The 27,647-nt window shown below is 41.1% G+C and overlaps 2 protein-coding genes and 1 pseudogene across 4 annotated transcripts; 2 read left to right on the top strand and 1 right to left on the bottom strand.

The window, feature by feature from the left end:
- Positions 1–1,431: 1,431 nt before the first annotated feature.
- Positions 1,432–3,335, bottom strand: Romo1 (reactive oxygen species modulator 1). 2 transcript variants are annotated; one of them, XM_076851770.1, is made up of 3 exons: positions 3,237–3,335; positions 2,916–3,046; positions 1,432–1,625 (listed from the first exon to the last, which is right to left on the bottom strand). In XM_076851770.1, exons 2-3 carry the CDS (start codon positions 3,044–3,046, stop codon positions 1,517–1,519), a joined length of 240 nt encoding a protein of 79 aa, XP_076707885.1. In that variant the 5' UTR covers positions 3,237–3,335; the 3' UTR covers positions 1,432–1,516. The 2 variants fall into 2 exon arrangements, with proteins under 2 accessions (XP_076707885.1, XP_076707886.1); XM_076851771.1 differs by having other exon boundaries at positions 2,916–3,063; positions 3,237–3,311.
- On the top strand, positions 3,331–27,647 carry Nfs1 (NFS1 cysteine desulfurase). Of its 2 annotated transcripts, none has more exons than XM_076851769.1 (13): positions 3,331–3,495; positions 4,075–4,178; positions 4,713–4,829; positions 6,589–6,672; positions 7,915–8,067; positions 16,704–16,797; positions 17,427–17,561; positions 22,639–22,796; positions 23,182–23,287; positions 23,694–23,775; positions 24,359–24,442; positions 24,968–25,057; positions 26,919–27,647. In XM_076851769.1, exons 1-13 carry the CDS (start codon positions 3,399–3,401, stop codon positions 26,980–26,982), a joined length of 1,368 nt encoding a protein of 455 aa, XP_076707884.1. In that variant the 5' UTR covers positions 3,331–3,398; the 3' UTR covers positions 26,983–27,647. The 2 variants fall into 2 exon arrangements, with proteins under 2 accessions (XP_076707884.1, XP_076707883.1); XM_076851768.1 differs by having other exon boundaries at positions 4,069–4,178.
- LOC143394425 (10 kDa heat shock protein, mitochondrial-like) lies at positions 15,911–16,405 on the top strand (annotated as a pseudogene).

Here is a 27,647-nt window from a genome sequence, read left to right as displayed (position 1 = left end):
CTGAGGCAGGCTTTGAACCTCTGCCTTGAACTTTGATGCATAGAAAAAGTTAAAAATGGCCATTGAATTAGATTGAAGTCATCAACTCCTGACACACTATGTCATTTTAAGAAATGTATGGTTTAAAACTGATTGGCCTGTGTCTCCCATACATTTTATTTTTTTCTATTGAATGGGGGGGGCAGGTAGGTGGTGGTACTGGGGAATGAACCCAGGCCTTTGATTGAACAAGTAGTTAAGGTGTGGTGCAATCTCAGACAATAATGGGGCTGAGATAGGAGGATCAAAAGTTCAAGCCTGCAATCCCAATGTTATTTCAACAAAAAGAATTCTGTGGAGGATCAGGTTATAGTTGACGACATTGAGGCCTGGGATTTAGCCACTTAAGAAGGTAGAAAAGTGATATTTCTTTTTTTTTTTTTTTTTTTCATTGTATAAGCTGTTCTTTTCTGATCAAGCAAGAAGATCAACTTCAGGTGGGAACAGAATAAGTTATTAAAATCCTTTGGGAGGACTGGAGTTGTAGCTCAGCTATAGAGTGCTTGCCTGTGAGGCACTGCGTTCGATTCCCAGCACCACATATAAACAAGCAAATAAAGGTCCATCAACAACTAAAAACAATTTAAAGGAAAAATATTTTTCTTTGCCAGCCACGGTGGCATGTGCCTGTAAGCCCAGCAATTTTGTGGAAGGAAGATTCCAAGTTCAAGGCTAGTCCTAGCACCTATATGAGTGTGTCTTAAAGAAAAAGGCTGAGAATGTAGCTCTGTGGTAAAGTACCCCCTGGTTTCAATCCCCAGTACCAAACAAAAAATAAGCCTGGATGTGGTGGTGCATGCCTGTAATCTCAGCAATCTGGGAGGATGAGTTAGGAGGATCAGAAGTTTAAAGCCAGCCTCAGCAATTCTGTCAGACCCTGTCTCAATATATAAAAAGGGCTGGGGATGTAGCTCAGGGGTTAAGCAATGCAATGCCCTGTATCTAAAAAACAAACTGGGTATGTTATCAGTGGTTGAGAACTACTGAGTTCAATACCAGTACCACAAAAAAAATAAAACTTTTTGCAGTGTGTTATATTGAGGAAACATAGGCTTTACAGTGTTTAACCTCACAAACTGTTACAAAAACATCAAATTTACAAGGTTGAATTGAAAGTTTTAGTAGATGGCTGGGGTTATGGCTCAGGGGTAGAGCGCTCGCCTCACATGTTGAAGGCCCTGGGTTTGATCCTCAGCACCACACAAAAATTAAATAATAAAGTTATTAAAAAAATAAAGTTTAGTAGAGTATAAGGAGAGTATCAGGCATCCCCAAGTTTCCAATTTTGGATATCTAATCCAGGCCCTGTAAACAGCACCAATTCTACTCATTAGCCTACCTGTTTTTACTCTACAAAATCTTTGGCCAAGTTGGATAATAATAGGCTGAAAATGAGAAGAAAAGACTTTGTTTTATTATGGTACAAGGGCCAGGGTGGATAGGAAGATGTAGATGTAGTGGGCAACCACTGTCCTGGTTAGCATCGTATGCCCATTCCGATGGCCATGAATGTGCCAAATGTGCCGCCACTCTGCATCATAGTTTTCCCAATGCCGCCCATCAGCTCCCGACCCCGCATTCCGATCCTGAGGAGGAAACCAAGATGGGGCCATTTGGGAACAAAAATACTTTCTTTTTCCAATCTGCACTTATAATAATTATGAATTAAGCACTACTAAAATCTAGCAATTCCTTTATATCGGTTGGTACTGCGAAATTTTACCTCTTCCCATATGGGTAATGAAAAAAAGATTAATCAGGGTCTCTAGGAAATTCAATAGAATGTCATATCAACTGCTTTCAATTTGTGGGAGACAGGAGGTAGCATCAAATGCATGGTGGCACTGGGGAATGAATGATAGGGATATTTTACTGCACTATACTCCCAGCCTCTTATTTTTTTAAGACGGGGTCTTGCTAAGTTGGAGAGAGGCTGGACTTGAATTTGCAATTCTCCTGCCTCAGTCCTTTGAGTGTGGCGCTACAGGGGTCACTGTCACTCCTGATGTGAAAGCAGTTTTCACAGTTGGTTTTGCCTCCTGAGTGTCATCGAATAGATATTTGTCTTAGTTGGTTTTTGGTATTGATGATTTTGGAGTTGATCATGAGTTCAAGAACCAGCTCTGTGATTTTATAGGCTGTGTCAAAAAACCATAAAATTGGCATCAAAACACAGAAGTGTTTTTTTGTTTTGTTTTGTTTTGTTTTGCGGGGAGGGTACCAGAGATTGAAGGAACTCAGAGGGAGTTAACTACTGAGCCACATCCCCAGCCCCAATTGTTTTTTACTTTTAGACAGGGTCTGGCCAAACTGCTGAGGTTGGCCTGGAACTTCAGATCCTCCTGTCTCAGCCTCCCAAGCTGCTGGGATTACAGGCTAGCGCCACCACACCCGGCCAACAGAACTGGTTTGTTAAATATGGTACTGCTCAGTATATTGTAATTTATAATCTGGAAACACGAGAATAACACTGCCTAAATGAGAAAATGACCTTCCAAGTGTACAGTGTTATATACTTCATCTCTACATCTCATTCCCAGGGCAAACACCTCAACAATTTTCATTTTGTTGAAATGAACTGGATATAAAAATAGCAGCAACAGCAGTAATAATTATTTACTAAGCCCTTGCTATGTGCCAGATTCTACACAATGCGTGCTGACTTGATTCTTACAAAGGTGGTTACTGTTTTCATCTACACTTGATGAAACTACACCTCCAATTTGCCTCACGTCACTGAACAAATGAAAGAAGGGGCAGAAAGAATTTGACTGTAGGGCTCTGCACTGCGCTCCTAGCCTGAATCAGGCTCTATTCAGGATGCAATCGAGCAAGCCATGAAGTCCCTCCCAAAGTTCACCAACTGCGTCCCTCACCTGAGACAGGAAAAGGTGCCAAAGAGCGCTCCGGCCGCCATGCCCACGGCACAACCCATGACAAAGCCCATCTTCACGCGGTCGAAGCAGCTTGGCTGGGACTGCCCGTAGGGACCCACGGCCACCGGCATCTGCGGAGTGTGAGGGACTGGGAAGTGCGGGCCCAGAGGACAGCCCAGAAGCCGGGCGGAGTGGGGAGCCAGCCCAAGGGGTTCAGGAAAGTTAGTGAAGGAACAGCCTCTTGCCCTATTCCACCACCCTCTTCGCATTCCAGACCCGACGCCGCGCGACGCAGCCCGGCTCGGACCACCCCAACCTCACCTCGTTCGTGGCCTTTGTCGCTCGGCTCTACGTCTCACACCGAAAACCAGACGGAGGGCGTTCGCATCCGGGGGATCGCTTCCGGAGCGCGAGGCAGTACTTCCGGGAGCCCGGGGCCGCGGACTGCAGCCACTTCGGGTAGTGGGTTCTGACGCTGGGACCATGCTGCTACGAGCCGCTTGGAGGCGGGCGGTTTTGGCGGTAGCGGCCGCAGTCGGGCCCAAGCCTGCGACGCCCTCCCGGGGGCTGCGCCTGCGCGGTACGCTTCCGATCCCACTCTTCGCCGCCCTTCCCCGAAGCGGCCTCCTTTCCCCTCCGAGAGGCTAGTCCCCCCGAATATTCCCAAGCTTCCCTGTCCCGCCCCGCTGCCCAGAATCTTTGACTCTTTGTCTTGCTTGCACCCCACAGAGTTTCTCAGGCTATACGTCAGAAGGGTTAATTCCTCCGCTTCACACCCCCACCCCAGTCCCCGCAGATCTTGTCCCCAACCCCCCATAGCCTGGAAGCCTGGGCCTTCTGACCTCTCCTGGCCAACTATTAGATATGCTGGTCCAGCCTCGCGTCCACGTTCCATGGCTTTGCCCTTCTGATCTCTCTTCACTCCATCGAGCCAATTTGAACATTGCCACTAGTGTCCTCCTCCGCCCCCAATCACCTTGTTTCTAACAGTAGCCTCCTTGTAAAGTGTTCTTTGATATTGTTTACTTCCCCTTAGGATTCCACCCCATCACCCCTTAAACTTATCACACTTCTATCCAGGTATTGAGTCTCTGTGGCTGCTCTGTGTTCATAGTTGTGTCCTCCTTCACTTGGCCACTCCACTTTTTGTCAGTTGTAGATCATGCCCCCCAGTCGGCTGTTGCCTCAAATTCAGAGGCTGCCCCTGAGGCAGAGTCAGTGCTGCGACCTCTCTACATGGATGTTCAAGCTACCACTCCTCTGGTAAGAATACAGCGGCAGCTTTTCCTAAGGCTGTAATAGCAAGTACTTATTAGAAGTGAAAATTCATAGAAAGGGTGGATCGCTGTAGAGGTGAGAGCCTTTGAGGTGTTTTGGGAAAAGGAATAGAGCCAGGAATTAGGAGGCTTAAATTCTTATTCATATGCTAAATATCTGATCCCCTTCTCCAGTATTAGTGCAAATTTTCAACTATGTGTGAGAAGAGATTTTTCCCTGCTTCTATCATGTCCCAACTCCTCATAAATCACATTGCTGGTGGAAATGCAAACATCTGCAGAAACAGTAGTCAGAACAGTGTTTACTACCTGAGGGGACAATAGAACAATCTGAAGATGGGTTGGGAGTGGGAGTATATTAGGTTGATATTTAATTAATAGAAGGGAGGGAAGACTTGTCTAACCTAGGCAATGATGAAGGGTTGGGAGTGTTTTGAGGCAGGGTGGGCAGGTTTGGAAATGTAGTGGGGCCTGAGTTGACTGTGGACTCAAGGTGACTCATCTGTTATGTTGTGCTCAGGACCCCCGGGTGCTTGATGCCATGCTACCATACCTCATCAACTTCTATGGGAATGCACACTCTCGGACACATGCTTATGGCTGGGAGAGTGAGGCAGCCATGGAACGTGCTCGCCAGGTTAGTACAGAGGAGTCTGGGAGGTTACAAGGTCAGAGGTTCTGTGGCCTGTGGGAGATGTTTCCTTAGTAGGTGGAATAGAAGTAGAAATAATTTGGTGGTTGGTCTTGGTGTCTGGGTTGCGTGATTCACACCTATAATCCCAGTGGCTCTGGAGGCTGAGGCAGGAGGCTCTATAGTTCAAAGCCAGCCTCAGCAATTTAGTGAGGCCCTAAACAATTTAAGTGAGCCAAAATAAAAATTTTAAGAAGGGCTGGGAATGTGGCTTAGTGATTAAGTACCCCTGGGTTCAAACCTTGGTGCCAAAAAAAAAAAATCCTGAAATTATTATTTGGGTTCTTTCTTTCTAGAAGATATTCAGAGAGTAGCCTGGAGACTGACCATAGACATTTGATTAGTATCCCTATTTCCTAATTGAATTACCTTGGGGAAATGATCTAATTTCTCTTAAGTCTCAATTTTCCTCACATTTCAAGTGGAGTGGAGTAGATTCTACTGTGTGATTATTGGGTGAATTAAATGAGATTAGGTTGGTAAAGCTTTTTAACACAATTCCTATACATAGTCTGTATATAGTGAGAACTCAATAAATACATTTAAAAAATAGATGTCTGTAGTCACAACTACTCAGGAGACTAGGGCATGAGGATCAAAAGTTCCAGGTTAGTCTAGGCAACTTAATGAGCCGTGACCAAACCCCAGGTACTCTGGAGGCTAAGGCAGGAGAGTCACAATTTTGAGGCAAGCCTGGGCAACTTGGTGAGACTACCTCAAAATGAAATGTAAAAAGAACTGGAGGTGTGGCTCAGTGGTATCATACTACTGATCCCTATTACAAAAAATACCTATATAAATAATTATTAAAGGGCTGGGGATATAACTCAGAGGTAGAACTCTCCTGGGTTCAATCCCCAAAATGATATCACTTAATGTTCTTTTTTTGATGGGGTTGCTGGGGATTGAACCCAGGGTCTTATGCATGCTACATACTGTACAACTTAGCTACTTCCTGAGCCCCCCCCCCCTTTTTTTTTTTTTTGATCCCATGAATTGAACCCAGGGGCACTTAACCACTGAGTCACATCCTCGTCCCCTTTTAAATATTGTTTATTTAGAGAAAGTGTCTAGCTAAGTTGCTTAGGGTCTCTAAGTAGCTGAGACTGGCTTTGAATTTGTGATACTCCTGCCTGGGATAACAGGCATGCACCACTGTACCCAGCTGGCTTAAAATTCTTGCTAGTATCTTGTCTTGCACTGGAAAAGAACACAGAGTCTAAAATGTAACTGAAACTGGCCTTTGTCTAACACACTAACATTAGTCTAGTTGATCTGTAAGTGCAAAGCTTCTTCTTGGGCTGTATGTAGAATACAATGGAGCTCCTTTTTTATTTGCTCACTCCTAGTGACTGATGCAAAGGCACTCTACCATTGAGTTATTTATTTGTTTATGTTTTATTTGTTTGTTTGTTTGTTTTTAGTACCAGGGATTGAACCCAGGGGCACTTAACCACGGGGCCACATTCCTAGCCTTTTTTTGTATTTTATTTAGAGATAGGTTCTTGCTGAGTTACTAAGTGCCTCTCCAAGTTGCTGAGACTGGCTTTGTACTCCCAATCCTCCTGCCTCAGCCTCTTGATTTGCTGGGATTACAGGTGTGCACCACCATGCCTGGTTCATTTATTTATTTTTCTGAGGCAGGATCTTGCTGAGTTGCTGACTGGGGAACTGATGATATCTATCTCTGTTTCTTGGCATATAGCAAGTAGCATCTCTGATTGGAGCTGATCCTCGTGAGATCATTTTCACTAGTGGTGCTACTGAATCCAACAACATAGCAATTAAGGTAAGAGAAGGGTGATGAGGGTGTAGCTCAATTGGTGTTGGACCCTCAACACCTCCTAAAAAAAGGAAAAAGGTAAGAAAATGGAAACAGATGGCACCTCTGGAATTGTGGGCCATCATGCCCAGAAAGATAACACACCTTTTCTAATATGTTGCTTCTTTTTTCCCTTTGTTCCAATTAGTTCTGTTTTTGTTATTTATTTTTTGATGCTGAAGATCAAACCCAGGATATAAAGTGCGCTAAGTATGTGTTCTAATATTTAGCTATATCATCAGTTTCTAATAATTTCATATTTTGTATGTGGTGCTAAGGATCGAACCTGGGCCTCACGCATGCCAGGCAAGTGTGCTACCACTTGAGCCACATCCCCAGCCCAATAATTTCATATTTTACTTTTAGAATAATTTTGTATTATAAACTGAGTGGGGGGTACTGCACATTTTATCACTTTAAATTTTTGTTGTTATTTTGTTTTTTTGTTGGTACCAGGGATTAAACTCAGGGCCTCCTGTGTGCTAGACAATTGCAATAAGTTTTATTTTGACAGTGTTTTGTTAAGTTGCCTAGGTTGGCCTTCAACTTGCAATCATGCCATGTCAACCTCCCAAGTAGCTTTGGACTGCATGTGCCACCATATCTAGTTATGTGTTGTTGTTTTTTTTGTCTTAAATGAAAGAAATGCTTTTTACTTCTTTATTTCCTTATAATAAATTGAAATTCTAAGAATTTAAAATATAATACTGGGGGCTGAGGTGTAACTCAGTGGTAGAGCACTTGCCTAGCATGTGTGAGGCACTGGGTTCGATCCTCAGTACCACATAAATAAATAAAATAAAGGCATGCTGTCGATCTACAACTATACAAAAAATAATTTTAAAAAATATATATAAAATACTGTTTTTTCTGATATTAAAAGTATCACATAGGGGCTGGGGATGTGGCTCAAGTGGTAGCGCGCTCGCCTGGCATGCATGTGGCCTGGGTTCGATCCTCATCACCATATACAAACAAAGATGTTGTGTCAGCCAAAAAACTAAAAATTAAAAAAAAAAAAAAAAAAGTATCACATGGTTGGCTGGGAAATAGTCAGTAATAGCATGCATGCTTAGCATGTGTGAAGCCCCGGATTCAATCCTCAGCACCAAACCAAGTAAAAAAACCAAATCCCTTTGTAAATGGAATTGAAGTTATTGCTATCTCCCTGAATATGTTCTCTTTCCTTCCACCATCATTACTGTTTAGGGGGTGGCCAGGTTCTACAGATCACGGAAAAAGCACTTGATCACCACCCAGACAGAACACAAATGTGTCTTGGACTCCTGTCGTTCACTGGAAGCTGAGGGTTTTCGGGTCACCTACCTCCCAGTGCAGAAGAGCGGGATCATTGATCTAAAGGTAAGAATGGCTTTTGGCATGAGGGGCAAAATAGGAGTATCCTGGCTTCAGTTCTAAATCTGTCACTTCAACCTTGGCTAGCTAGAGCTTAAAGGTGGTTCTAATGGTGAGGGTGGATTTTAGAGAAAGCATTCTGGCAAAGAAAGAGATTGTTTCCCTTGAGTGAGCACATCCTCCCTCTCTTTGAAGGACTTGTGTCTCCATTTTATTGGTGCTTCCTGGCTTTTATGAGAGCCACTGGGCAGTGTTCAGGATGCTGGAGACTCTTACTCACTATGGCAAAGTTCCTCTTTCCCTGTACTGATGCCATTTATCCCCCCTAAAAAGGAAGTATAGGGCTCTTTTCTTTCTGGCACTGAAGATTGAACCCAGGGTCTTTTGTATGCTAGGTAAGCATTCTACCACTGAACTACACCCCGAACCCTTTCCTTAAATTATTTTTTTAATATCTGTTTTTTAGTTGTAGTTGTCAATACCTTTATTTTTTTATATGGTGCTGAGGATCGAACCCAGGGCCTGGCACTTGCTAGGCGAGTACTCTACCTCTGAGCCACAACCCCAGCCCCGCCTTTCCTTAAGTTTTATATTGAGATAGGATTTCACTGAGTTGCCCAGGCTGCCCTCTAACTTGTAATCCTGCTGCCTCGAACTCCTCCAGTAGTTGGTACCACAGGTATGCACCACAGCATGCAATTAGCAGTATAGCTTAGTGGTAGAGTGCTTGCTAAACATGAATGAGGATTTAGTCTTCAGGGCTGAAAAAAAAAAAGTATACTTTTATAGAATATTACCCATTTTGGCCCATTTCTTTATATATATGTGTATATATACATATATGTGTGTATGTGTGTGTGTATGAGGGGATATATAGTAAATATATAAAGATATATTTATTTGGGGTTGAGGTTATGGCTCAGCGGTAGAGCGCTTGCCTAGCATGTATGAGGCCCTGGGTTCGATCCTCAGCACCACATAAAAATAAATAAATAAAATAAAGGTATTGTGTCCAAATACAACAAAGAAATCAATATTAAAAAAAAGCCAGGGGGGCTGGGGATGTGGCTCAAGCGGTAGCGCGCTCGCCTGGCATGCGTGCAGCCTGGGTTCGATCCTCAGCACCACATACCAACAAAGATGTTGTGTCTACCGAGAACTAACAATAAATAAATAAATAAATATTTAAAAAAAAAAAAAAAAGCCAGGACAGTTGGTCCCATAATAATAATAAAAAAAAAAGATATATTTATTTATTTTAGGTTGTGAGTTGAAGCTTCTTTTCTACCAAATTTTGGATACCAGCATTCCTAAATTCAAACATGCAGTTTGTAGACATAGCCCTAAGTCCAAATTCAAACTCTTTTTTTTTTTCAAATAATTTTATTGTTTGTTCCGTCTCTCTTGCTTTTAATTATCTCTCAGTCATTCATATCTATGGCTGCTTCCACATAATGTCTCTGGAATTATGCTCTTCTTTTCTTTCTTTTTTTTTTTTTTTAATACCTTTAGTTTATTGATTTATATGTGGTGCTGAGGATCAAATCCAGGGCCCCGCATGTGCCAGACAAGTGTCCTACCGCTGAGCCACAACCCCTGCCCCATCTTCTTTTATTTCTTTGGCTGGATTGAATCCTGAATCTTAGGAACCTCTGTACTTGACCTTGTTGCCTGTCCTTTAGCCCCACTTTCTAGTATCCTGCAGATCCTCACCAGACTGTATTTCTAAAGGATTTGTTTGATATTTTTCTTTTTTTAAAATATATATTTATCTTTATTGGTTCATTATAATTATACATAATAATGGATTTGCCGTTATGTATTTGTATATGTGTACAACAGCATAATGTGGTCAGTTTAATTCCCCAGTATCTCCCTTTTTCCTCCCCTCTTTCCTCTCCTTGGTCCCCTTTATATTTCCTTTCTATTTTCATAGGACCTTCCCTCCCCATGTTTTGTTTTGTTTTTTTAATTTACCCACCTTTTTTTCCTCTCTAACCTTCACATATGAGAGAAATCTTCTGACCCTTTGAATTTGCTTTTATTTTGCTTAACATGATATTCTTGAGTTCTATCCATTTTCCTTCAAATGACATACTTTCATTCTTTATTTTTTTCACTTCTGAAAAACCCTCAGATTCTGGGCATGGTGGAACACATCTGTAATTCCAGCAACTAGGGAGGCTGAGACAGGAGGATTTCAAGTTTGAAGCTAGCCTCAGCAACATAGTGACACCCTGTCTCAATATTAAAAATGAAAAAGCCTGGGGATGTAGCTTAGCAGTAAAGTCTCCCTGGATTCAGTTCCTAGTACCAAACAAAGAAACAAACAACAAAAACCCTGAGAGATTTACCTGATATTAAAATATCTTTTTTTTTGGGGGGCAGGGGGGATGCAGTACCAGGTGTTGAACTCAGGGGCATTCAACCACTGAGCCAAATTCCCCAGCCCTATTTTATATTTTATTTATAGACAGAGTCTCACTGAGTTGCTTAGCACCTCGCTTTTATTGAGGCTGACTTTGAACTTGTGATCCTCCTGCCTCAGCTTCCAGAGCCCTGGAATTACAGGTGTGTGCCACTGCGCTCAGCTTATTAAAATACCTTAACAGTGTTTTTTTAAGCATCTAAAAATTGAAATGTAATTCACATATCATAAAATTCATCCTTCAGGTGTGTTTGTAATTCTCAGTGGTTTATTGTATTTACAAAGTTGTTTGAGCTGGGTGTAGTGGCTCAGGAGGCTGAGGCAGGAGAATCACGAGTTCAAAATCAGCCTCAGCAATTTAGTGAGGTGCTAAGGAATTCAGTGAGACCCTGTTTCTAATAAAATACAAAATAGGGCTGGGGATGTAGCTCAGTGATCGAGTGCCCCCGAGTTCAATCTCCCCCCAAAAAAAATGTTTGAACAATCATCACTACCATGTTCCAGATCATTTTTATCATCCCCAAAAAGCTTTCAGTTCTTTTGACTTATCATTTGTGCTTTCTGTATTATATCTGAAAACCCTTTGCCACATTCAAAGTTATAAAGATTTATACATTTCCTTTTTTTATGTAGTGCTGAGGATCAAACCTGGGTCCGGCCCATTTTAGGCGAGTGCTCTACTGCTGAGCCACAATCCCAGCCCCCTTTTTTATTTATTTTATGTGGTGATCAAACCCAGTGCCTCACCTCCACTAGGATAGTGCTGTACCGCTGAGCCACAACCCCAGCCGTATCCATTTCCTTTTAAGAGTTTTGTAGTTTTTGTCTCTTACATTTGGGTCTGTGGTCATTTCAAATTTAATTTTTGTACATATGAGGTAAGGAAGCTGAGGCAAGAGGATCACATGAATCCAGGAGTTTGAGGCCAGACTAGGCAACATTGTAAAGCCCAATCTCAAAAAAAAAAAAAAAAAAAATCAGTTGAGCATATATGTATCAGTTTATTTCTGGAATTTCAATTTTGTTCTTCTATTCTTATACCATTGTTTTGATTCCTGTAGCTTTGTAACAAGTTTGAAATCAGGCAGTATAAGCAATCCAACTTAGTTGTTGTTTTATTTTTGTCTTTTCCAAGATTATTTTGGCTATTAAGGTCTTTTGCAATTCCTCATGAATTTAGGATCAGTTCTATTATTATTATTTTTTTTGGTACCAGGGATTGAACTCAGTGGCACTCGGCGACTGAGCCACATTCCCAGCCCTATTTTATATTTAGAGACAGGATCTCACTGAGTTGTTTAGCGCCTTGCCATTGCTGAGACTGGCTTTGAACTCACAATTCTCCTGTCTTAACCTCCCGAGCTGCTGGGCCACTGCACCTGGCCTGTTATTCTTTTTTTTTTTTTTTTTTAATATTTATTTTTTAGGGCCTGGGGTCGTGGGGCTCAATAGCAGAGCGCTCGCCTAGCACGCGCGAGGCCCTGGGTTTGATCCTCAGCACCAAATAAAAATAAAATAAAGGTATTGTGTCCAACTACAACTCTAATATACGATAAAAAATTTAAAAAAATATTTATTTTTTGGGCTGGGGATGTGGCTCAATCGGTAGCGCGCTGGCCTGGCATGCGTTCGGCCCGGGTTCGATCCTCAGCACCACATAAAAACAAAGATGTTGTGTCCGCCAATAACTAAAAAATAAATATTAAACTTCTCTCTCTCTCTCTCTCTCTCTCTCTCTCCCTCCCTCTCTCACTCTCTCTTTAAAAAAAAAAAAATTATTTTTTAGTTGTAGTTGGACACAATACCTTTTTTTTTTTAAAGAGAGAGAATTTATTTATTTATTTAGTTTTTGGCGGACACAACATCTTTGTTTTTATGTGGTGCTGAGGATCGAACCCGGGTCGCACGCATGCCAGGCGAGCGCGCTACCGCTTGAGCCACATCCCCAGCCCTGGACACAATACCTTTATTTAATTTATTTTTATGTGGTGATGAGGATCGAACCCAGGACCTAGCACATGTGAGGCACTGGGTTTGATCACTGGCACCACATAATAATAAACACATAAAATAAAGGTATTGTGTTCATCTACAAGTAAAAAAATATTTTAAAAAATATTGAAAAAAAAAACATTGATTTGAGGATCAGCTTTTTTTCCCCTTCCCCCACCCCGTTTTTGAATGCAGGTCTTGTTGTACATGCTAAGTAAGTCCTGTACCCTTGATCTATATCCTGAGCCCTCTCTTAAATTTTAGTTATGTTGCAGGAAACAGACTGGTCGAGAAGCAGCAAGTAGCACTCAGGAGGATAACTCCAAACTTTATTTTACACCAGCGGGCCCAGAAGAAAACAAAATGTCCAAATCTGAGCCCTGATCCACAGTTTCTTACAATATTTATAGGTTATTTGACATCATCTTAGACCTATTCTATCACTGGGGCTTTTTCCTCTTTTTAAAAAATGTCCTGGGGCTGGGATTGTGGCTTAGAGGTAGAGCACTCGCCTACCATACATGAAGCACTGGGTTCAATCCTCAGCACCACATAAAAATAAAATAAGGATGTTGTGTCCACCTATAACAACAACAAAAAAAAGTCCTAATCTGTGAGCTGAAGGCCTTGTGCAGGGTCTCTAGCATAAGCATGCTCACAGAAACTGATAAGAAGAAAGGGCTCTTTTCACAGGCATCTGTTTCATTTCAAGGAGTAGTAGTCAGACTCCTAGGGCAGTTATTTACAATCCAAAACATAGGGACTCATGCATGATTAATTAGGCTTCCAAGAGAAAGGCTGAGAGAGGGGTGTGGAATTGACCCCTGTCTCAGGCATTGGTTTCTTATCATACGTTTTTTATAATTTTATTTCACAACTGGGTCTGCTTTTGCCATCATAGTTATTGGCTGGTTCTTGCTAAATTGCTAAGGCTGGCCTTAAACTTGTTATCCTCCTTCCTCCGTTTCTTGAGTTACTGTGTGTACCTTGGTGCCCAGCTCTTGTTTGGATTTCTCTTTTTTTGGATTTTACTTGTACTGAATTGTGTATATGTATGTGTTTAGTTCTGTGCTGTTTTATCACATTAGGTTTCATATAAAAATTACTATAGTAAAGGTACAAATAGTTTCATCATCATAATGATCCTTCACGTCATTCGTTTTTCTTAAAACCACCAATCTAGCTGGGTGCAGTGATGCATGCCTGTAATCCCAGCTAATCAGGAGGCTGAGGCAGGAGGAAATTCAAGGCCAATGACTCACAATTTTTTGAGACCTTTTCTCAGAATACAAAGGGCCGGGATGTAGCTCCAGTTGTAGAGCACCCCTGGGTTTAATCCCCAAGGACTGAAAACAGAAACAAAACAAAAACAAAAATGCTGATCTGTTCTCAAATTCTTTAATCTTGTAATTGTATAATGTTATAAAAATGGAATTATATAGTAAGTTATCTAGGATGGGCTATTTTCACTCAACATCCATCTTTGGAGATTGTTGTTTATACATACCAGTAGTTTGTTATTAGCGAAGAGTATTCTGTGTTATATATGAACCATAGTTTATTTAACCACCTATTAAAGGACATCTGAGTAGTTTCTAGGTTTTTGCTATTATGAATAAAGCTACATTGAACATTTGTGTACAGGTTTTCTGAGAATTTAATTTTTCTCTGGGATAAATGCCTAAGAATTCAATTACTGATTCATTTGGTAATTTTATGTTTAGGGTTTTTTGGGGGGCAGGTACCAAGATTGTACTTACCATTGAGCTACATCACCAGCCCTCTTTTGTATTTTATTTAGAGACAAGGTCTCACTGAAGTGCTTAGCACCTCGCTTTTACTAAGGCTGGCTTTGAATTTGTGATCCACCTGCCTCAGCCTCTTGAGCTGCTAGGATTACAGACCCTGGGATTATAGGCATGTACTACTGTGTGCAGCTGTTTCTTTCACTCACTCTCTCTCCCTCTCCCTCCTTTTCTCCTTTTTTGTTTTTTGGATACTGGGGAATGAACCCAGGGGCGCTTCACCACTAAGCTTTATCCCCAGTATTTTGAAATTTTTTTTTTTTTTTTTTTTTTAAGAGAGAGGGAGAGAGAGAAATTTTTTTTTTTTTTTTAGAGAGGGGAGAGAGAGAGAGAGAGAGAGAGAGAGAGGATTTTTTTAATATTTATTTTTTTGGCAGACACAACATCTTTGTTTGTATGTGGTGCTGAGGATCGAACCCGGGCCGCACACATGCCAGGCACTACCGCTTTAGCCACATCCCCAGCCCAAGAATTTTTTTTTTAATATTTATTTTTTTAGTTATCGGCGGACACAACATCTTTGTTTGTATGTGGTGCTGAGAATCGAACCCGGGCCGCATGCATGCCAGGCAAGCGCGCTACTGCTTGAGCCACATCCCCAGCCCTGAAAAAATTTTATTTTGAGATAGGGTCTTACTAAGTAAGTTGTTGAGAGACTCTCTAAATTATGGAAGCAGTCCTTGTACTTCAGATCCTCCTTCTTCAGCCTCCTGAGTCACCGTGATTATAATTACACACCACCATGCCCAGTGCAAGACCATCTCAAGCCAGGCACAGTGGCACATGCCTGTATTCCCAGCAACTTGGGAAGCTAAAACAGGAGGATTTAAAGTTCAAGGCCAGCCTTAGCAATTTAGTGAAACTCTCAGCAATTTGGTGAAAACCTGTCTCAAAAATAAAAAGGGTTGGGGATGTGGCTCAGTGGTAAAGCGCCCCTGGATTACATCCCCACTACCAACAAAAAAAAACAAAACCAAAACAAAACCAAACCAAACAAACCTCAAAAAAAAAAAAAAGGAAACCAGAAAATCTGTCAAACTGTTTTATTAAGTGATTGGTTATACATTTTGCATTTCTACCAACTGTGTATGAATGATTCAGTTTCTTTCCATATTCACCAGCATTTTATGTTGTAATTATCTTTTTTTTTGTTGTTTGGTTTGTTGTTTTGCAGTGCTGTGGTTTGAACCCAGTGCATGGTAGGCAAGCACTCCATCACTGAGCTATGTTCCCAACCCCCTAGTTTATTCTAAGGGTTCCCAGAGGTTGGGGGTGGGTAGCAGGGATATTGAACTGAGGGGCACATGACCACTGAACCAAATTCCCCAGCTCTGTTTTGTATTTTATTTAGAGACATGATCTCACTGAGTTGCTTAGCATCTCACTTTTGCTGAGGCTTGCTTTGAACTTGTGATCCTCCTGTCTCAGCCTCTGGAGCCACTGGGATTATAGGCTTGTACCACTGCACCTGGCCAACCCCCCTAGTATTTTTATTTTATCCAGTCCAATAGGGGAGTAGTAAAAGGCCCCCTTTTAAAATTATGTTTGCCACATGTTCTGAGGGCCGCTCTGCAGGTCTCTTTGCGGTGGCAGCCCTAGAGTAGAGTCTGCAGCGCCACAAGTCATGGCTGGACAAGCATTTAGAAAGTTTCTTCTGGGGCTGGGGATGTGGCTCAAGCGGTAGCATGCTCGCCTGGCATGCGTGCGGCCTGGGTTCGATTCTCAGCACCACATATAAACAAGGATGTTGTGTCCGCCAATAACTAAAAAATAAATATTAAAATTCTCTCTCTCTCTCCCTCTCTCACTCTCTCTTTAAAAAAAAAAAAAGAAAGTTTCTTCCACTTCTTGACTGAGTATTGGTCGAAAGGAGTGCAGCAGAAACTGTAACCAAAAGAGGCATTATGCTTCCAGAAAAATCTCAAGGAAAAATATTGCAAGCAACAGTAGTAGCTGTGGGATCAGGCTCTAAAGGAAAGGGTGGAGAAATTCAGCCAGTTAGTGTGAAAGTTGGAGATAAAGTTCTTCTCCCAGAGTATGGAGGCACCAAAGTAGTTCCAGATGAAAGGATTATTTTTTATTTAGAAATGGTGACATTTTTGGAAAGTATATAGACTGAAACAAATCACTGTTGAAATGGCGTCCTACGAAGCTGCCCATTCCACTAAAGTTCTGAAATCTTTCATCATGTAAATAATTTCCATGTGTCTTTTATAATAAACTGATGATAATCTAATAACATCCACAGCCTCAGAATTTTAGTTTCCTCGTACTTGTGTAAACATTTCCAAATAAAATATGTAATGAAAATAAATAAATAAATAAATAAATTAAATAAAATTATGTTTGCCTACATTCTTATTTAGGGAGGACTTTTTCATCAGAATATAGTCTTCTTAAATCCCACATATTCTTAGGAACTGGAGGCTGCCATCCAGCCAGATACCAGCCTGGTTTCAGTTATGACTGTGAACAATGAGATTGGAGTAAAGCAGCCTATTGCAGAAATAGGTGAGTGTCGTGATCCTTGCTGACTAGTTGGGTCCATCTGAGGAAGTAGGGATAGACTGAGAGTTCCAGCACTCTATAGAGCATTATGAGTGAACAAAAGAAAGAGAGTCTAAGTATCGCCTTCTAGGACATTATAAGTGGCAGAGCAGTATTTGAACCCAGATCTAGTATCATTTCTGTTTTTTCGTTTTATTTTAGTTGTTTTCTAAAATAACCACAAAACAACAATAAAACAATGCTCTACTTTTTTTTTTTCCTTTAGAACATCTCTTTATTTAATCTCCACTTAGAGCTCTCCTTGTAATCTCTTTATGCAGATTTGTTAATCTTTCCTCCTTTTAAATCAAAAAGGTTCTAAAAGGTAATGTGACATTTTGAAAGGTCATGGTTTATAAGGTGATAGTATATTCATTTAGTACTTTGTCCTTGAGCTTTAGAGAGCAGAGAAATAGGAGGACAGGAAAGGGAGGGGAAAGAGAAGGAGGGAGTGAAAGTGGAAAGGTGGAGCCAGGGGTGGAAGAGGATTTAGAATCATTTACTGTGGGTAGAGAATTCATGGTGTATGGGGTCCACTGTCAGGTTAGTTCCCAATGTTGTGCTGTGGGTCTTCCCCTCTGTTGTTTTTTCAGGGCGGATTTGCAGTTCCAGAAAGGTATATTTCCATACGGATGCAGCACAGGCTGTTGGAAAAATCCCACTTGATGTCAACAACATGAAAATTGATCTCATGAGCATCAGTGGTCACAAAATCTATGGTCCTAAAGGTACCAGCCCCTCCTAGAGTGCCTCTTGTCTGAACATTTCAGGAAACTCTTTGACAGATGTTTCTCAGAGTTATTTGAGACTGCCATTACTTTCAAAGGAAGTTGTACATTCAGAATGCCCAGCAGAATGCATGTGTCATTTAGCAATATTCAAGAAACACTGGCCTATTTGTACACCAAAGTAGTTACTGTATGTACAATAGGCCATTCTTCCTTGATCCCTTTAAAAAAATATTTTGAAAGCATATGAATATTAATTTGGCAGAGGAACACAGAGTTTTGTTCAGTCAAATTTCACCATGCAGGCCCAGTTACCTTGTCTGCCTCACTAGGATGTGCAGAGCTTTTAAGTCCTTCATTCCCAGTGTCTCACTTTAGCTTAGTGGAAGAGTGTGTGGGTTTTAGCATCTATTGGTGTTCAATAGTCTTAATAGTCTGTGCCCCTAATAGTCTCTTAAGGATACCTCTCTGTTCCCTATGTTCCTCCTAGCTGAGGAGTATTTTCAAGCTTGAGTTCTGTCTCCTCGACCCTTGGAAAGAGACTATTATCTTTTGTTCTATGGAGATAGGCCTAAAAAAGAAAAAATTCCTGTCTCTGGAGTGAGGGTCTTTTTTGGGTTGATGTCTATACCAGTATATTTTCTGTGTCTGCAGGGATTCATCTGACTATGTACCTTATAAGAGAATTGTAACAGTTCCTGGAAGGATGGAAGATGTTTATTCTAAGGGTTCCCAGAGGTTGTAAAGAGTGTTTTTGTGACTATTTTTTTCAAAAAGTCCAACAGTCTTGATGATTAGGTTCTCTGTAATCCCAGCAATTTAGGAAACTGAGGCAGGAGGATTGCAAATACATGGCCAACGTGGACAGTTTAGGATTTTCCCCCCAGTACTGGGGATTGAATTCAATGCCTTGCATAAGCTAGGGAAGTGGTATTCTACCACTAAGCTACAGCCCCTGCTGCCAGCCTAGGCAACTTATTGAAACTCTGTTTCAAAATCAAAAATAAAATGGGACAGGCATGGTGGCACACACCAATTATCCCAGCGGGGAGGCTGAGGCAGGCTGATTGCAAGTTCAAAGCCAGCCTCAGCAAAAGCAAGGCACAAAGCAACTCAGTGAGACCCTGTCTCTAAACCAAAATACAAAATAGAGCTGTGGATGTGGCTCAGTGGTTGAGTGCCCCTGAGTTCAATCCCCAGTACCCCCAAAAATATATAAAAATAAGATAAAATGGGCTGAGGCTATAGCTCAATAATAAACCACTAGTATTGAAAAATAAGTCCAACAGGCTCTCTATCTAATTAAAATGTTGGTTTTTGTTTTGTTTTCCATTTTTGTTTTTCCTTCTCACTTTCTCTATTTCATTTGTAATGCTGGGGATGAAACCTAGAGCCTCACACGTGCTAGGTAAGCACTCTACTACTGAGCTATACTGTAGATATATCTATTTTGGTAAAACCATTGAACTCATATTGATCAAAAGCTCCAGTCAGCTAGGCGTGGTGGTGTACGCCTGTAATCCCAGTGGCTGGGGAGGCTGAGACAGGAGAATCCTGAGTTCAAAGCCAACCTAAGCAAAGGCGAGGCACTCAGCAAGTCAGTGAGAACCTGTCTCTAAATAAAATACAAAATAGGGCGGGGGATGTGGCTCAGTGATCCAGTGCCCTGAGTTCAATCCCCAGTACCAAAACAAAACAAAAACAAATGCTTTTGTCAGCACTTGTACCTATATAGGTATTTCTCATTATCTATCCTCAGCATCTTAATCAATTTAGATAATGTGGTATCCTTCACTATCCTTACATGGTATCTGAGCACTTGCTCTCAGATTTGAGAAGTGCATAGATTCTGATAGTGTAGGGCACTTGCATTTTTTAAATTTTTTATTTTTTTAGGACACTCATTTTTTTTAAGAATTTTTTTTAATATTTATTTTTTAGTTTTCGGTGGACACAACATCTTTATTTTATTTTTATGTGGTGCTGAGGTTCGAACCCAGTGCCTCATGCATGCCAGGCAAGCGCCCTACCACTTGAGCCACATCTCCAATCCGAGGACACTCAAATTTTTTTAATGGGAAAATGAATTTATTCATTTATCTATTTGAGACAGGGTCTCTCTATGTTGCCTAGGCAGGCCTAAAAGTCCTCCTGCCTCAGCCTCCTGAGTAACTGAGATTACAGGAATGAGCCACTATAATGAGTTTGAAATATTTTTTTTCTTTTTTGGTACCAGGGATTGAACCCTGGGGCACTTTACCACTGAGCTACATCTCCAGCCCTTTTTATTTTTTTATTTTGAGACAGGGTCTTGTAAAGTTGCTTAGGCCTCACTAAATTTCTGAGGCTAATCTTGAACACACCATCCTCCTGCCTCAGCCTCCTGAGCCCCTGGAATTATAAGCATGCACTGCCATGCCAACACTGAAATTTTTTTTTTTCTTTTTTTTCTTTTGGTACCAGGGATTGAACCCAGAGGTACTTAACCACTGGAAACATTCCCAGTCCCTTTTTTTTTTTATTTTGTGATAGGGTCTCATTAGTTGCTTAGGGCCTTGCTAAGTTGCTGAGGTTGACTTTGAGCTGGTGATCCTATTGCCTTAGCTTCCTGGGCTGCTGGGATTCCAGGCATGTGTCACGGTGCCTGACTAAAATATTTCTTAATAAATGTAATAGAGTCTATAAATCATTGTTAAATTGGTGTCCTTCATGATAAACTTGGAAACTATTGCCTTAGTTTTTTTTTAACATTTATTTTTTAGAAGTAGTTGGACACAATACCTTTATTTTATTTATTTATTTTATGTGGTTCTGAGGATTGAACCCAGGGCCTCACATGTGCTAGAATAGCACTCTACCGCTGAGCCACAATCCCAGCCCCTTGCCTTAGTTTTTATAGTAATTTTATTCTGTGCTTAAACTTTTTCTGCATGGGAGATGAATTTTATCAAGTACCATATTCATTCTAGAACCCTTGACTGCTTAGTGGATATCTTTGCATACTCATGCTCATATTTTTGTACAGAATTCCTATAAGTTGGTTTGCGGAGTCACAGGCTATACATTTTTTTTTTTTGAATTTTAATATTTATTTTTTTGTAGTTTTCGGCGGACACAACATCTTTATTTGTATGAGGTGCTGAGGATCGAACCTGAGCCTCACGCATGCCAGGCGAGTGCGCTACCACTTGAGCCACACCCCCAGCCCCTACTATACATATTTTTAAGGGTGTTTTGTTTTGGCACTGGGAATTGAATTCAGGGGTGCTTAACCACTTACCCACATCCCCAGTCCTTTTTTAATTTTATTTTGAAACAGGATCTTACAAAGTTGTTGAGGCTAGCTTTGAACTTACCATCCTTTTGCCTCAGCCTCCCAAACTGCTGGGATCACAGGCATGCACCACCGTTCCTGGCTTTTAAGTTTCGATAAACTTTGAGAGACAGTGCAAATTCTTAATACCATTCTGATTCTTCCCTTAAAGGTTTTTATTTTTTTTTCTCCTTTTTAAAAAATTTTATTTAGAACAGGTAATACATTTATATAGGTCAAACTTTAAAACCTTCCAAAAAACACACAATGAGAAGTCTTCCTTCTACCTCTGTCTCCTCCCTTTGGAGAAAACAATTTCTTGGTTATTTAATTTTTTTCTGTTTTTGAGACCCAGCTCACTGTGTTGCCCAGATTGTTCTCCAAATTCTGGGCTCAAGTAATCTGATCCTTCTGACTCATCCTCCTGAGTGCTGGGAGTATAGGTGTGTGCTACCACGTGTACTTTTTTTTTTAATATTGATTTTTTTAGTTTTACACAATACCTTTTAATTAATTAATTTATTTTTATGGGGTGCTGAGGATCGAACCCAGGGCCTCATGCGTGCTAGGCGTGTGCTGTACCATTGAGCCACAACCCCAGCCCCCATGTGTATTTTTATATAGCAATTTCTTCCCACAACTTCTTTTCCTGTCCTGTATCTCATATTTAGTGGCATCTTGGCATAGCTAAGTTAGATTGCTGCTACAATAAATATACTTGTGTATATTTGTAGAATTATTCTATGCATTTTCACATACAACATACTTCTCCTCCATCCTGCTGTTGATTCAGATGGTAGTATATTATATTCATTGTTCTGATCTTGCTTTGTTTTACCTAACAATATCTCACTTTTTTTTTTTTGTTTGTTTGTTTAATTCCTTTTTTGGTACCAGGGATACAACCCATGCCTTAACCACTGAGCTACATTTCCAACCTTATTTTTTTTTTTTTTTATTTTGAGACAGGACCTTGCCAAGTTGCTGGGGCTGACCTTGAACTTGTGATTCTCCTGCCTTAGCCTCCCATGTTGCTGGGATTACAGGCATGCACCACCACACCTGGCTGTCTTACATTTTTTAGTTATAAGAAAGAATTTGTTGGGGTTTCATGAGTTTTCTTTCTTTTTTTTGTGGCGGGGGGGCGGGTATTAGTAGGGATTGGACCCTGATGTATTATACCACTGTGCTATATCCCAGCCCCTTTTATTTTTCAGTTTGAGACAGTATCTTGCTATATTGCCCAGACAGACCTCAAATTCACAATTTTCATGCCTCTTCCTACCAAGTAGCTGGGATGACAAAAATGTGGCATTGTGACTGACCACCTAACAACGTATCTTGGAGATCTTTCAGTGTTGGTACTGAAAGAATTTCTTCATTCTTTTATATATCTGGGTAGTATTTCATTGCATGGACATCAAATTATTTGACATTCCCCTGATAACGCCCATCTAAAATGTTTCCAATCTTTTTACTCATATGAATAATGCTGCAATGTATGATATGATTTCATTCTTACTTAGGGAACTACCTTAGACCATTTTGGTTGTTGCTCCTTCTGGTAGTTAAATTCCTGATGTTAAATAATTTTGCAAAATATTATGATTTTGGTGCTATCTTCTCAGATTTTTTTTTTTTTAATTTAGAAAAATTTCAGCTTAGAGGAAAATTGAAATAATATTTTGATTTCTTGGGAAATGATATTTTGTTTATTTTGTTTCATCTGGATTTCTCTTTTTTGTAACAAATTTTGTTTTCCAGGGGTTGGTGCCATCTATATCCGCCGCCGTCCCCGAGTGCGTGTGGAGGCCCTGCAGAGTGGAGGGGGGCAGGAGCGGGGTATGCGGTCTGGGACAGTGCCTACACCCTTGGTGGTGGGGCTGGGGGCTGCGTGTGAGGTGGCACAGCAAGAGATGGAGGTATGAGAAGAGCAGTTTCCTCCCACAATTTCTTTCCCTGTCTTGGGTCTCATATTTAGTGTTGTCTTGGCATAGCTATGTTAGATTGCTGCTAGAAGAGGAGGTTTTTTTCAGTAAGCTCCTGCTGGCCCCCTAGACCAAAGGAAGTATTAGGGGCTCAAAACCCATGTCCTGGGAGAACTTATGAACTCACTTGTTTTAGTTTTGTTGGAACTGTATGTGGCGTTACTGAGCACTTTTGCACATTAGGTGGTGTTTTCAGGGCTGGAGATAAAGTGGTCTCCAGCAGTAACATAGGATGGTAGAGGAGAAGGGTTTCTTTGAGCATGTGTTTTTGAACTGTTTGGTGATCATGTTGCTTAATCCTCCCCTACATTCGCCTTAGTATGACCACAAACGAATCTCAAAATTAGCAGAGCGACTGATAGAGAAAATAACGAAGAGCCTTCCAGATGTGGTGATGAATGGGGACCCCGAACACCACTATCCTGGTATGGACATAATTTTTTTTTTTTTTTTTTTTTTTTTTGAGTTGTTGGGGCTGGGGTTGTGACTCAGCGGTAGAGCGCTCGCCTAGCATGTGCAAGGCCCTGGGTTCAATTCTCAGCACCTCATAAAAATAAGTAAACAAAATAAAGGTATTGTCCAACTACAACTAAAAAACTAATATAAAAAAATATATATATTTTTGGTTGTAGATGGACATGATACTTTTATTTTATTTATTTATTTACTTATTTTTATGTGGTGCTGAGGATCAAACCCAGTGCCTCATACATGCTAGGCAAGTGCTCTACCACTGAGCCCCAGTCCCAGCCCTGGATATATCTTTTTGATTCCCATTCTACAAGAGGCTCGAGTCTAGACCCCTTTCATAGAGTATCCTTCTTTCTTTAGGCTGTATCAACCTCTCCTTTGCATATGTGGAAGGGGAGAGTCTGCTGATGGCACTCAAGGATGTTGCCTTATCCTCAGGGAGGTGAGTTGGACCAGATAGACAGGGACTGTGGTAGGGCTTCTATGTTCCATACCGTTACTAAGCTTCATGGTATGGCAAAGACAGGCGCAAGAGCTCTTGATTCAAGGTAAAGGTAATTTTTTGGCTGGGTACAAGCTGAAGTTTATCACCCTAGCAGAGCTTCCTGGAGGAGAATTCTGTATTTTTGTGGTTCTAGGGAATGTGTGTGTCTGATGTAGAGTTCCACTAATAGTTCTGATACAGATCTCCAGAATTGAAGATACTCTAAAGGTCACCAAGGATTTATCTTCCCTTGGAGAATGAGTACAAGGTTCTTTGCTGCCTCTTTTTGTCAGATTCACTTCATGGGGTATCATGCTTTGCCTCTGTCCTTGTTCAAGGATGTTATCCATGATGGGAGCCAGAGGAGCTGGGTTCACAGCCTAAAATGTGTAAGGCAGCATTAGGCTCTTTAACTCTGCCAGATTAGTTCTTTTGTCCCTATGGGGACAGAAGGGCCCTGGGGGAGGAAGTAAGACTGGAGTTTTGTGGCTTACAGAGATGTTGATGATGATCTGAGCAAGGTTCATGTCTGTTTCCTCAGTGCTTGCACCTCTGCATCCCTGGAGCCCTCTTATGTCCTTAGAGCGATTGGCACTGATGAGGATTTAGCACACTCTTCCATCAGGTCTGTGAGTTGAGCTGCCATGTTTATGAAAGACATCCTCTTTATTTTTTATTTTCTGTTATACAGTCTTTTTCTGTCTGGTTCTTCTTATCCCTTCTTTCTTTCTCTCTGTTTTTTTTTTTGGGGGGGGGTGCTGGGTGTTGGTTTAGAACTTTGTTCCTGCCAAGCACCTACACTACCACTCCCAATCCTTTCTTATTCCTTCTTGATTCTTTGGGAAAGTTTCTGGGGCAGAGGTTTTCAGATGTCATTGAGCTTCACTTGGGAAATTTGTGAAGAATGACAGTTTCTGAGTCTCACATTCGTATTTGGCTTCACTAGGTCTGGAGGAGAATTAGGAAACTTCTTCTGAGGTGGTTCTGATGTATTAAATTCACAGACCATGTTCTAAGAAACTCTGGCCTACAGGGGTAGGACCATATTTTTCTAAGTCTTTTGTGTACTAGGTTCTCAGTGAGAACTGGCCAAGTGAATTTACCACAGTACCAGTTCTGATACAAAGCTCTTCTCCTTTGCCTTCTTAAGGTTTGGCATTGGCCGCTTTACTACAGAGGAGGAAGTAGACTACACTGCAGAGAAATGCATTCAGCATGTGAAGCGTCTTCGAGAAATGAGGTATGCACTATTGTATCAGAAACTCTTAGAATAAACTGTAGTGTAGGCTCCTCTTTTGTCCTCATGTGTTCACGCTGCCAGAAACCAAAGTTTGATTTTTTTTTTTGGTGTTGGGGATTGAACCCACCCTACCAACTGAGTTATATACCCAACCCCAGAAACCAGTTTGAGAGTAATTGGATTTTAAGATTTAGAGCTTCCATGAAGTAAGAAAGTAGAGCTCTTTGGTTGCTTGTTTTCAGAATATGAGAAAGTGGTTTAAAAATTGAAGAACTACATTAATACAGGTAGCATTTTTCATTACTGTTATTGAAAGTACTAGCAAACATTGTTGCAGCAATATCAGTACAAAGTTAGTGACTTATAGGCTAAGTATATGAGAATTCCTTTTAAGATACGAATTTTTTTTTTTTTTCCTTTGAGGAACTGGGCATGGAACCCTTGTGTATACCTTGCTTCCCTTTGAGCTCTCCCTGGCCTTTCTGTGTTCTGGATATTACTTGCTAGGGTCTAGCTGTATTGCTTAAACATCTGCTGGTTGCTCAAGTTTCTTATGCTTAGGATTCTTCTTTTGGCCAGGCATGGTGGTACATGCCTGTAATCCCAGCTGCTCGGGAGACTGAGGCAGGTTCAGTAGTTAAAAGCCAGAGTTCAAAGCCGGCCCCAGCAAAAGTGAGGCACTAAGCAACTCATTGAGATCCTGTCTCTAAATAGAATACAAAATAGGGCTGGGGATATGGCTCACTGGTCGAGTACCCCTGAGTTCAATCCCCAGTACCAAAAAAAAAAAAAAAAAGATTTTTCTTTTGGCCAAAGACCGTGATACCTTATTTTTCCTATGTGGTTTCAGTATCTGTACCTTATCGCTTCTGACCCTTTACAAAATGAATTTAGCCTAGTCCCATTAGCTTTCAACCAAAACCTTATGTAGTGAGCCTATTAGGGACAGGAAGGAAATGATGGCTACCTTTAAGGAGCCTAGGAAAATATTATAAATAGAAAGTTATGCTGGGAATGTATCATATAAAGGAGAAGGATAATCAAGAATAGAATTAAATCAGGTAGAAAAAAATAGCTGGGTAACCCAAACCACAGAATTTCACAATTGATGCTAGAGGTTTAGCTCGGTGGAAGGTAGAGTGTTTAGCATGTGTGAAACCTTGGGTTCAATGCCTAGCACGAAAATACAAAAACATTCACATAGTCATACCACACTGAAGTAATAGGTGATCTGAAACATGCAAGCCATTCATGCTGAAGGGGATCAGAACTTAGTCGAGATTTCTTATATGAGATGGGATGCTGGGGCCTAAAACCCAAGAGGTCCTTTTGGATTGGAGCCAGAAATTCAATATGGGGAGGTGAAAATGGCAAGAACTTTATGATGGAACTGCATGCTCAGATGATGTAGAGCCAAGTTCCATCCAGGAGAACCGAGAACTAGATCAAAACCCAGAAACAAGTGCTGAAAAGTAGGCAATTTGTGATAGTTGTAGTAGAGAAGATGAAACTTGCTTTTTATACAGGTCCGAGGCTGTTGGTGTTCTTGGGAGCCTATAGCCTCTCACATGTGGGAGGAGAGCTTTAAGAATATGACCACATCCGAAGTCCATTGACTAAAGGTTCAATTGCCTTTGAGCCTGAGGTGCCTAGTTAATACTATTTGTTGGCTAGACTTGAGGAAGACTTATAGTTAAGTAGCTGGGAAAGACCTTATTGACCACATGTGTTGAGATCCACTCAAGCAAAAGGCAGAGGAGAGACAAGAACGGGAGGCAAGTCATGGCTCAACGCCTCAGAGCCAATGTTGGCTGCTTCCTATCAAAGTTCTTACTCACTGAATGCCTCTTCTCTTTGACAGTCCTCTCTGGGAGATGGTACAGGATGGCATTGACCTCAAGAGCATCAAGTGGACCCAGCACTAGAAGAGTGGGTCCCTGACTTTGTGCTGGCCTGGCCCATCCTGCCTCACTGACCCACAAAAGCCAGGGATCTCATTCTACCCAGTGGGTACTCTGTGTAACATCAGAATTGGTATAGCCCAGTAACATCATCACAGTCCTCTTCCACCTCAGAAACACAAGGAAAATTTCTTTCCCTCACCTTAGATCCTATGTTGGGACACATTCCCCATTTCTCTTCAGGTGTTCTTCTCTGGTCATTTATAGAGTGTGGACATTCTCATCTGGAAGCAATAGAGACATTTGCTATGATGTTGCTGCTGGATATGTCTGTGTCCTTTGTGGGGAAAGCAAAAGGAACTGGAAGAAAGCTCTTTGGGGACTCCATTGTTCTATGTAGACATTTGAATCGTGGCATTTTACTGCTCAACTGGACTGGCTCCTTCAGCAACAAGCATAATCGACTTCAATTTAATCCTTTTAGAGACTCCAAAGAACATCTGTTTTTATTGACTGTAAACGAAAAAACAACTTTCTTAGTTCTCAGCTTGATCGATATAGATATTGTCTTAGACTCTATCCATTATTCTAATATGACTGTATCCATTATTTTAATAATTTTATGTTTCTTCTCTTAGAATTTGTTAATTTGAAGATTTGGAGAAAATAAATTTATCATCTTCTGTTTA

Source organism: Callospermophilus lateralis, chromosome 3, assembly GCF_048772815.1.
Source record: "Callospermophilus lateralis isolate mCalLat2 chromosome 3, mCalLat2.hap1, whole genome shotgun sequence".
Lineage (NCBI taxonomy): Eukaryota > Metazoa > Chordata > Mammalia > Rodentia > Sciuridae > Callospermophilus > Callospermophilus lateralis.
The sequence above is the reverse complement of the archived record's forward strand: the minus strand, read 5'-3'. Positions and strand labels throughout refer to the sequence as shown.

Coding starts and splice junctions, on each gene's coding strand:
- Nfs1 (XM_076851768.1), top strand. CDS start 3,399: ATGCTGCTACGAGCCGCTTGGAGGCGGGCGGTTTTGGCGGTAGCGGCC. Junction 4,179..4,712: donor TTCAAGCTACCACTCCTCTG/GTAAGAATACAG, acceptor TGTTGTGCTCAG/GACCCCCGGGTGCTTGATGC. Junction 22,797..23,181: donor TGGCACAGCAAGAGATGGAG/GTATGAGAAGAG, acceptor CATTCGCCTTAG/TATGACCACAAACGAATCTC.
- Romo1 (XM_076851770.1), bottom strand. CDS start 3,046: ATGCCGGTGGCCGTGGGTCCCTACGGGCAGTCCCAGCCAAGCTGCTTC. Junction 1,626..2,915: donor GGCACCTTTTCCTGTCTCAG/GTGAGGGACGCA, acceptor TTTCCTCCTCAG/GATCGGAATGCGGGGTCGGG.